The 11,964-nt window shown below is 29.9% G+C and overlaps 1 protein-coding gene across 1 annotated transcript; it reads right to left on the bottom strand.

Annotated features, from left to right (window-relative positions):
- Positions 1 to 7,810: 7,810 nt before the first annotated feature.
- On the bottom strand, positions 7,811 to 11,075 carry LOC114192417 (DNA-directed RNA polymerase III subunit 1-like). The gene is made up of 8 exons (XM_028082133.1): positions 11,010 to 11,075; positions 10,825 to 10,891; positions 10,006 to 10,143; positions 9,720 to 9,933; positions 9,315 to 9,408; positions 8,834 to 9,239; positions 8,542 to 8,635; positions 7,811 to 8,149 (listed from the first exon to the last, which is right to left on the bottom strand). The coding sequence occupies exons 2-8, from the start codon at positions 10,882 to 10,884 to the stop codon at positions 8,145 to 8,147; spliced, it is 1,011 nt and encodes a 336-aa protein (XP_027937934.1). The 5' UTR covers positions 10,885 to 10,891; positions 11,010 to 11,075; the 3' UTR covers positions 7,811 to 8,144.
- Between the last annotated feature and the right edge of the window lie 889 nt (positions 11,076 to 11,964).

Raw genomic sequence — 11,964 nt, 5'->3', positions numbered from 1 at the left:
GATTTCCTTGGTTTTCTTAATCAATCATCACCATATTCAATAATCTTCTAAAAGGAAGAAGATAATCCTACATTAGCAAGGGGCATTTTAAAGCCAATCAAAATACTGTTTTGATTTGTTGAAAAAGTTCAAAATGGAGAATTGCAAAGAAGTTGTTACTCCAATTGCCAAAAACTATCTTATGGATGCAGATGAGGCTAGGCAGCAAGTTGACTCAACCAAGTATAGAGGGTTGAATCGTTCTTTGCTCTACCTGACAATAAGTGGGCCAAATATTGAGTTTAATGTATGTTTGTGTTCAAGATTTCAATCCAATCCAAAGGAGTCACATTATAAAGCTGCAAAGAGGATTCTCAAGTATCTGAAAGGGACACTTAATGTTGGATTATGGTATCCAAGTGGTTCTAAGATAACTCTTAGTAGTTTTTCATATTCTAACTATGTAAGGTGCAAGCTTGATACCATAGAATAGCAAAAGGCAAAATCATGTGACACTCTCCATTGTTGAAGCTTAATATATAGCATTTGGTCATGGTTATGCTCAAATCATATGGCTAAAGCATAAACTCATGGACTATGTTGTCAAATTAGAAAAGGTACCCTTGTATTGTGATAATACTAGTGCAATCAACCCAACTAAGAATCACAATACTCGAAAACCAAACATATTGAAATCATGCATCATTTCATTGGAGATCATGTTCAAAAAGGTCATTGTGAAATTAAGTTTGTCAAAACTGAAAACCAACTAGTTGATTTGTTCACCAAACCACTTGTACGTGTTAGATTTAACAAGCTTAAAATTGCATTAGGTGTTCTAGATATGAAGAATGTGATTTGACATTTGTCTGGCTTGTTAATTTTATTGAATCATGTGTTTATTGCCTTTAAAGAGTTAAAATCTGCATAAAATGTGATTTGTCAGTATTTTAGTTTGTTAAATTTACAAAACAACACATCGATTTCACTTAAACTATCAAAATATGCAAAATGTGTGATCTGACATTGTTTTAACCTATTAATTTTCATAAAATAACACATATCACTTAAATTAACACTACATGAATCACATGTGTTCAGAAAATTTTTAGTTTGTTGATTTTATCAAAACAACACATAGATTTCACTTAAAATTGTCACTACACTCAGTTTGTGTGACCTGGAACACTTTAATCGAATAACTCTATATTTTTATGTGTTGATTTCACTTATACTGATCTATAACTGCATGAACTAAACTCAATTGATTGACCCAGTCAAACAACTCATCACGTGACACTGTGTGAACTATGGTAGTAGTAGATAACAATTATTGCATCAACTAAAACTGCCTTTTCATATTGCATTGACCATAAAGCATTTTTATTACATGATTCCCAACGTTCATGCATCTATTGTGATCTGAATTGAGTAGATAGAACATAAAATTCCTGGGAAACATCATGCTTTATGATCATACACAGATTATAGTGCATTTAATTGGCTCTGATTGCTTATGCTGCATTGAATACAAAATATTTGTGCAAATTAATTGACTGATTATAATATTCAACATGTTTATTCTATAAATAATTGCATTTGTATCATGCATTTGCATTCATATATGCTAGTAAGAGCCTAACCCATATACAAGATGCCTCGTAGACAAAGAAATGAGCCATCTAATGAGGAGATTTCGACTCCACCCACTTCATCATATCCTATTATCGTGAATCATGGAAGACTTGAAGCATGGTTTGAAGTTCGTGAAGATAGGATTCAAACTTTCCTAATTGAGATCACTTGAAAGCAGATCATCATCCCTAAGGTGTTGCGTTTCTCATGGCTAAGGGCTGAAAACTTTGAAGCCTTGCAACAACACCTTAAGTCACAAAAGCTTAAGACATTCCTTAAGCTTTTAGGCAAAATCTATCCGAATTTGGTGAAGGTGTTCTTTGCCAATCTCAAGTTCAGCAATGGCATACTAAAATCAAGCGTGAAAGGAGTTCAGATGGAGATCATAAGGCAAACATGGAAGATGTGGTTAGCCTTAGACAAAGAGTTGTGCAAGTTCGCAAAGATGAAACCACATATGTTGATGAATTCAACAAGGTCCAATATTTCAACCAATGTGTGCGCAATCTAGGGGAACAAACTCACAACTCCCATGTGGGAAGGCTTCGTGTTGAAGAAAGATTGTTAACCATGATGGTGACCAAGATCATTATGCCTAAGGGGAGCAACCAATCAAATTTGAATGAAAGATATTCGGTCGTGATGTACTGTGTTCAGAATGATGTTGTTATTGATTGGACCTACACCATTCGTGACCACATGATGAAGGCAAAAAGGCTCACTAATTTCAAGTTGCCCTATGTTGTGCTTATCTCCAATTACATTGAGTACTTTGAAACAGATGTGGAAGGATAACTTGAGGAATCCACTACCTTGTTGAATCACATTTCTACACTCAACATACACAAGATGGGATTCACCAAAGTGGGCAACACATGGCTGATAGAGAATAAAGTTGTAGCAAATGTTAAAGTTGGTGCCAATGATCATGAGGTTGGACCAAGTGGAGCAAATGAAGATGAAGATGATGCCTCTAATCCGCAACCTATGGCCATTGAGATTTATCATCCTCTTGAGGATATTGGTCTTTCATATTCACAATTTGAATGGATGGTTCTCAATCAACTTCAAGAGCTGAATGTGTCAGAAAATGCTCATCATCCCTACTACACAACAAGGTTTTAAGACTTGGATGATCAGATCCACAATGTCCATGACCTCCTCTCCAATGTCTACAATAGATACATTATATAAGTTTGTTTTCAGAGAGATGAGGTACAAATTGAAATTTTTGAGCACGAAAAACATTCCTACGTATTTGGAAAACTCTCTCTCTCTGAATCACACAGTTGCAGTTGTAGATTGAAGATCTTGGTTGATCTTGGAAGCATTTTGGCTTGGTTGAAGCTTGAAGAACATGTGTTTGGTTGGCTAAGGAGATCCTCATTAGCTTTTGTTGTTCTTGTGATTCTGTATTGTTCCTGGTATGATTCCAGGTCTGTAAGTGGGACTCTTACAATGTTTGGGATAAGATTCTAGTGGGATTCAAGAATCTTTGTGTTTTTGCTTTAATAAAAAGTGTAATCTTAGAGGGATTGTGTAAAAATTTTGATTTAGTGCATGATTAGTCTCAGGTTGTCCTGATAAACTAGATATAGCTCAGTTATTGACTGAAGTAGTATAAAATTATTTGTGTGATCTTCTTTTTCTTATCTTGTTTATCATCTAAATCTCAAGAAAATCATTTAAATTAATCTTTGTTAAGTGTGCATGTGTTTTTACATTATCTAGTAGTGTAACTAAGTTGGATATATTGATTGAAACGTATCTTGATTGAGAAAGCATGTTGTTTTAGTGAGCTTCGTGCATTTCACATTTCTACATAATTTCCCAGAATATATGTCAATTGATTTCATATTTTAATTTGTTGAATCATATTGTATGAATAGATTAACCTGCTATTTTTTATTTTAATCAGTTGAAAGAGTATTGTCCTACAACATTTGTTTTCTGATTTCGTGGTCAGTTTGATTCAACAGATGGGGATTTTAAGTTTTCAAAAAGTTTTATAAAGTCAATCCAACCATTTCAATACTTACAATTGGTATCGTGAGCAAGGTTCTTGAAAGTTATAAAAGTTTGATCGTAAAACTGTTTTGAAATGGTTGAAAACAAGCTTCCTTTTGCAGAAGGTGCTTTTATACCTAGGTCACCTATGTTTAGTGCTATTAACTATCAATTTTGGAAAATTAGAATGAAAATTTTCATTGAATCAATTGACCAAGGTATTTGGGATGCAATTATGAATCTGCCTTACACTCCTAAACATGTTGTTGATAATAAACAGGTTGACAAGCCATGGAATTTTTGGACAAAGGAGGAAAGAAGGCGTGCTCAATATGATTATACAACCAAGAATATCCTTACCTCTTCATTGAACATGGATGAGTTCTTTAGAGTTTCTCAATGCAATAGTGCAAAAGACATGTGGGATATGCTTGAAGTTACTCATGAGGGAACAATTGATGTGAAGAGAGCAAGGGAGCATGCCTTGATCCAAGAACATGAGTTGTTCAAGATGCAACAAGGAGAATCAATGGCTGAAGTGCAAAAGAGATTCACACATTGTCAACCATCTTATAGGCTTGGGAAAGGAGTTTGAAAAAGAAGAGCTAAACATCAAAGTGCTAAAGTGTTTTGATAAGAGTTGGCAACCTAAGGTCATGGCTATCTTAGAATTAGGGGATCATTCCACTATGACCATAGCTGCATTGTTTGGTAAGTTAAGGGAACATGAAATTGAGATGCAAAGGGTAAATGAGCAAGAGTCGAGTGAGAAAAATGTGAAGACTATAGCCTTGAAGAGTAACACCAAAAAGAGTGATGAACCCAATGTGGAAGTGGCTTAATCGAGTGACAATGAGAACTTGAATGTAATAGTTAAAAGGTTTGGAAAGTAACCAATGTGAATACCTAGAGACCAAAACACCACTGCCAACAGCTTATTAAAACTAACCAATCTTAATAAGAAATTAAAACTTAACACAATCATGAAGTAAACGCTTGATTGCCCGACCATCACAAGCGTCAAGATTGAAGGCAGGATATAAAGTTACATCTTCAAAAACTACAAGAAGTGGAGTGATAAGTCCCTTATCTTTAGAGTTTTTTCAACTATTGTACTATTTTGGGTAGGTTTAACGTGCTAACTAAGAGTTTTTAGCTTAGATTTAGTTTATTTGGTATTTTAGTCTAGTTTTGTAAAATTAGCTTAATTAGATTTTTTTTAGTGTAAGTTTTGGAATTATTCTTAGAATAGTCTAGTGATACATATTTAGCTTAGATGATAGAATCCTAGATAGAAGTAGAGAAACCTGTGGAAGGAGGAGAACAACATCTTCCGGGACTACTCGGTTCCATAAAAAACAAAATTAAAATAAGGTTAAAATACTTTTTTGGTCCCAATTTTTGTCAAGTTTGTTCAAATAAGTCCTAATTTTGATTTTGTGTTCAAATATGTCTCAATTTTCGTTAATTTTGTTCAATTAGGTCCTTTTTTCTAACACCGTTTAAATCATTAACGGCTATGAACAGTGACTGCCACATGTCACTTTGTGGTTTTTTTGAATTTTTTTATATTTTTATTTTTATTTTTAAAATTTTAATTTAATTTTAATTTAATTTTTTTAAAATGTACACGTGTCACTTCGTGGTTTTTTTGAATTTTTTAAATTTTATAAATGTCCATGTGTCAACCCAGTAGCATGCCATGTGTCAAAGTCAATGTTCTATATTCAATTTGGTCCTTATATTTGTTATTTTTGTTCAATTAGGTCCCAAATTTTTTTAACATTAACAAATTTGGTCACTCTCCAAATTAAAACCAAATGTATTTTTTATATTAAAATTCACATTTTTTATTAAATATTTTTATATAATATATTAAAATTCTCATCATTATAACTTTGATATAAAAATTAAATTTGGTCACATCTTCGATACGGACCAAATTGGTTAATGTTAACAATTAGGACCTAATTGAACAAAAATAACAAATATAGGGACCAAATTGAATATAGAACATTGGCTTTGACACGTGACACGCTACTAGGTTAACAGGTGTACATTTACAAAAATTAAAAAAAATCAAAAAATAATTCAAAAAAAAATAAAAGAAGCACGAAGTGACACGTGGCACCCTACTGGGTTGACACGTGTACATTTTAAAAAAATTATAAAAAATTATAAAAATTATAAAAAATTAAATATCTAAATATAATTATTATACAAACAATATTTGTTGAGACATACAATTCATAATTAGATATTAATGAACTTTACCATTTTATATTTTTATATATTTTAATGATATTCATTTACTAGAATTCAATCTGTATTTAAAAAGAGTTAATTAATTTATTATATTGATCATTGATCAATAATTAAAATTTAAGTAACCCGTGCGTTGAGAGAAGATCTACTTAGTAACATTTTAAAGAATATCTATTTGTCTGATAGCCCATTGTCCCAAAAGAAAATGTTATTAAGAATATTATATATATATATATATATATATATATATATATAATATAATATAATATAATATAGCAGATCAACATCGTTAGGAGAGTCAAAATAATACATTCAAAATTTATATATTTAATTATTGTCACTAATAAAATAAAAATGAATACATAACTTAATACAACAAAAGAAAATTACTTTCTTCTTTATTTCTTCAAGAATGGAAAAGTACAAATGATATATAATAGAAAAATAATAGATCTTTTTTTCTTTAGAAATAAAAGAAAGAAAATAGGTAAGAATGAGAGATGGGAACAATTTGTGAGAAATTCTAAACATATACATATAATGGAACTACAATTAAAATCTAGTTATAAAAAGTATATAGTACAATACTTTTTTTTCTATGTTCATAAAATAAAAAAATAATATAAAAGAAACTCATTAATAAATTATTAAACTAATATTTCACCATAAAGTGATACGAAATAATTATCTTCTTCTCTTCTTCCTCCTCGAGTATGAACGAAAAATGAGAATAATTTATGAGAAACTCAAATTATAATGAAAAAAATAATAAAAAATATTTTAATAAATCTTTTATTCTTTATTTTTTATTATGTTTAATTTTATATTTTATTATTAGCATTATTTATTATATTTATAGAAGAAATAAAAGATTTGATTTAATATCTATAATAAATAAATCAAAATACCTAATATTTATAATAAAAAGATCAAAATATCTATTATAAAAAAATAAAAATTTCTGGGAGGCCATGACCATTATCCTCCACCACTGATAATATATATATATATATATATATATATATATATATATATATATATATATATATATATATATATATTTTGTTAGTTTTTCTTTCTTTTTGTATCACTTCACTTATTTTATGGCATGTTCAAATTAAAAACTATCATTTTTTTATAGGAAAGCACCCATTCATTTTCCGGGTGTGTTTTAACAAAAATAAAGGGGACCAAGATGTGCGATGAAAGTAAGAAAAAATCAATGCAGTCAATCGCTAACAACAAAAAATATATATGAACCCTCGTTTTTCTACACATACAAAGAAAAGCGCAGAAAATACTTATTACTTATTTTTATAATAACTTAGATTTCAAAACTATTTTCTAATTAATTAGAAAAACAAATATAATTAGATAAAATATATAAAAAATATTTATACTTTATTCTAATTCTAATATATTAATAAAAATTAATTTTAAGAAAATAATTAATTAATTTTATTAAAAAAATTATTTATAAACACATTAAATTATTCACAGACTTTAATAATTTTTTTCTTCATTTCTCATTATCTTCCTCTTATTCTAAAGATATTCACTTTTATCTCTATTTCTCTACAAATCCATGATCTCATCCAAATACATTCTAACTTTAGTACATATATGAAAAAAAATGACTAAGAAATGCAGCGGATTTAAGTCAATCAAACTCTTAACTGTGGTCAACATATTAGCAAGTTAAAATGAAAATCTTAATTTTAATTTGTAACTTAGCAGTTTTTCAAATTCTAAAAAAAATATAAATAATAAAACCAGTAGCACGCCTAATAAAGAGCATTATTGATATGTTGATACTGGTACTTTTCTTTTTACTCCCATCCTACATATAAATAAAAGATCTATTATAATATAATATTTTATTAGACAAACCGGTGTCAAAATGTATGCTATTTGTAAACAGTGGTGTCAGAAAAATTTTCCCCTAAAAAATGCATCCACTTGCCCAGTTATACAAGAAACCACATCATAAATATTTTCATAATGTTGCAAAGTTCCAAACAATAATGATGAAACTAAATAACCATGGCCGTTTTCAAACCTTGCATTTAAGAAACAACTGCTCAAATTAATCGTTTTCCAAGTTTTTCCTCCGTATGCCTGTCGGATTCATGCTATCATCTCCATAGCAAAATTGAACAATAGAACCACCCACATTTCTTACCGTGTTAGCATAATGTAAAAACAAATCTTCCATTCATTTAACTAATTAACATGACAAATATCCGGTCTATGCAGTTTTAATCTGCAAAATCAAAATCAGAAAAAAATATATTATAAAATGAAGACCAGTGTTTTTCATCATATTAAACAATTATAAAATAAATTATTGACCAAACATTAAAATTTTCCATGTTTTAGTGCTACCAATGGTTCACCTTGTTTATATAAAGAAACAAAATCCAAATCAATCTCTAGGTACAAAATATTATTGCGTAGTGATTGTGTAACAAGAACTCATTTTTGCAAAATGGAGAGTGGGGATTCATTTTCATAGTTTCATATCCAAGTGAAAACCACATGCGATTAATTATTCTGAATATATTATCTGGTCTCCATAGTTAATGTAATTGAATGAAGTTGTTAATTCAGAATATATTACGCGTAATTTATTCAAATTCAGAGCAAGAACATTACCGTCTAATAAACGAAATCTGTTCGCTTGGCAGTGAAGAAAAAACTCAGTACCCCTCAATCCACTGGAAAATGAATTAGCAATAAAACCTCTAGCCTGCATAAAGAGTAGCACATCCATTTAATGTAAAGAAACAACTGTAATTGCCTCATCATATGATCTGGGCGATTTTCAACAATAGAAATTTAAAACCGTGCAGAGAGAATTGATATTAATAAAAAGCTAAGGAAATGAGAAAACCAGTATTAAGATAATCTAAATCAACAAGAACAATTAAAGGTAACAAGAACTTACTGCAGGCGTTTGTGCATTTTTAGGGAAATGAGGAAGGATTCGATCTTCAAACCCACGAACTGACTGTAGACCAAGACAGCCAACCATTTCACCGGTAGAGTTTTTCCATCCACACTGCGACATGACCAATAGAATATTTCTCCAGTGCGTAGTTTGCAAGAAAAACTTCCTGATCACATCACTTATACCGTTCAATACTTGAGTTATCCGGGTCTCTAATGTTTGAGCAGCATCACAACCAGGTATGAGCTCTAGTTTTCCTTTATTGAAAGCTTCTATGTACTCATCACATTTCCTATAAGCCTCTGAAAGTATTTCCTCTTTCTTCTTAATCACCATCTCATTTGGTGTAATATCATTCATGCCTGTCGCGCCATTGAAATCAAGGATCCATGGCTGACGACATCTGAGTAAAATGGAACCCTAATAATTAATATGCTTTAAATTCAAATATTTCATTTATTCTAACCCATAATTTTACCTCACTTTCGCTAAACGATTCAAGCAAGATGCAGCTGCTTCTGCTTCGCATTCTCTCAGTATCAGAGATAACAGTCCCTCCGTATTACCATTTCCTGATCACGTGCAAAACAAAGTACAGGACATCAACAAAATCCACGCAAACATTAATGGTAAAACTACAGTATGTGTGAGAACGGTGGCACACGGAGTAGCAGAGAAAAAGAGATGCAGAGTCGTGACAAACAGAGAAGCACATAACGTGTTTGATAAAAGAACCTTTTATTAGAAGAGAAAAGACGTATCTCTACAAAAAGTGAGTATATGATATGATACAAAAAAGACTAAGATAGCAAAAACAGAATAGAAAGAAGATATTTAACAGATATCTCTATCAGTATGTGAAGGTAATTTTAGAGTAACTAACCTAAAGTAACCTTTCCAAATTGGCCAGAGATCAACTCACTGTTACGAAAGTAAACAAACCCATCATTCGGGCACAATGTTTTCAATTCTCTTTTCTCCTCATCCACCTTCGTGTATATTTTCTCCTCTACGGTAAGATCCACACAGACTTTCACATTGGCATGTGGGCGCAATAGAATGTTAAATAGCTGCTTACCACTCCAAAGCTCAACAGGCTACAAAGTAATAAAATGGGTAAACAAATGATAGGATCTAGTGCATGTCACATTTATAAGCTTCACTCTCACCTTAACAATTGCAGGAGTTGGCAAATCGACAAGATCCGCGTCATCCAATAGGCACAAGCAACTAAATAAGGCAGAACGGTCATAAAAATTATCTTTTCTGGTCATAACGAAGGAAGACATGTAAAAGTCGTTTAGCATCTGAAAAGAAACAAAATTCCAATCAAAAACCATTGTTAAGTTCTTCAAAAGCTTATACCATATACGCAATTCAACACTTCAGATAATATTAATTGAACAAATAAGATGCAAACAAACACCAGTTAAATCCTTTTTAACCAAAATCTTCTAATCATGGTCAAGATGGTTTTGATAATTTTGGTGAAAAGATTGATTTGACTTCTGAGTTTTGGTGAGAATTAGTTAGAAAAACACTTGAGAAAACCACTATACAGATATCTTTTCTAAGGTTTACAATTAGTATAAATTACTTCATCTATTAATTTGCATTTTTATATCTCAGTTTCTTACCAATTATTTATACTATAATCATATTTGATTTAGATTTCCAGGTTTATTTTGAATGTAAAATAGGATCATATTTGACAACTTATGCAATTGCAATTTTATTTCAGTTATAAGGAATAAACACGAAACTTGAAAAAAAGAAGTAACTTCTTTGCGTTATTGTTTCCATGGGAGATAAAGTAAAACTAACTAATATCTGATAACGAGAGAAGGTAAAATAGGATGAAGGAAGTATGAACACGCTAAACAACTCAAAATTAAACACAGACCAAAAGGCTAATTTTACACCCTATGTCACAACTGTTGCATCATGAAAATCATATAAAAATGTCAAAAATACAAAAGTAAAGGTACCTCGCGTGGAGTTGTGAAATCATCAAGGTTCTTAAAGAAATCTGACATGGAGGCCTTCATGTTCTTTCTGCAATCAATAAACAATAAAGTGACAATCTCTTCTCAATGTAGATGAATCAAACATATTGCGGGAAAGGTGTGCAAATTAAATTAAAAAACAACAATTTGTGTGCTATCACACGAACCGCTATGCAAGTGGGACGAAAATGAGCAAATAATCAGAGGAAACCACCTGCAGGGTTATTATTTAGGTTTCCAGATAAAAAATATGCATTGCAATCCAGGTATTTAGTTATTTATAATTATAATTCAAAATATTCATATACTAAGGCAAATATTTACCTCTCAGAATTTTTAATCCATCTTATCATAAGGAAAAAGATACATAGAAAACCATTTTTTTTATTTAAAACAACCAAATCATAACTAATTAAATTTTACTAATAAAATAAATATAAATTAAATTTTATTATATTATATTGTATTTAATAAAAGTAATAAAGGATGATTTTATTAAAATATGTGATGATGAAATATAATAACTATAACCGTAACAACTATTTTATATTTTAGAATATTAGTATTAAAAAAACAACAATTTGTGTGCTATCCCGAACTGCTATACAAGTAGAAGACAAGGAACAAATAATCAGACCTGCTGTAGTTATATTATTTAGGTTTTCAGATATATAAAAAAAAAATATACATTCCAATCAAGGTATTAATTTATTTATAATTATACTTCAAAGTATTCACATAGTAATACTAATATTTACCTCGCATGATTATCTTATCATAAATATCCATCTTATGATAAGGACAAACATACATAGAAAACCAATTTTTTTTATTTAAAACAACCAAATCATAACTAATTTTTAAGAATATAACAAATATAAATTAAATATTATATTATTATTATATTAAATATTTTTAATTAAGGCAATAATACTGTAGATGATTGTATTAGAAAATCGGTGGATAAATATAATAACTATAAATAAATGTCACAACTATTTTATATTTAAAATTTTTTTGGCTACATTGATCAATATCAAGTTTAGATATTTCATTTATTGTATTGATATATAATTAAATTATATATTATGATTCAAGTTTTAATTGTTGTAAATTGAAATG

Source organism: Vigna unguiculata, chromosome 7, assembly GCF_004118075.2.
Source record: "Vigna unguiculata cultivar IT97K-499-35 chromosome 7, ASM411807v1, whole genome shotgun sequence".
In the NCBI taxonomy this organism is placed as follows: Eukaryota; Viridiplantae; Streptophyta; class Magnoliopsida; order Fabales; family Fabaceae; genus Vigna; species Vigna unguiculata.
Note: the sequence above shows the minus strand (reverse complement) of the source record. Positions and strands in the feature narration are given on the sequence as shown.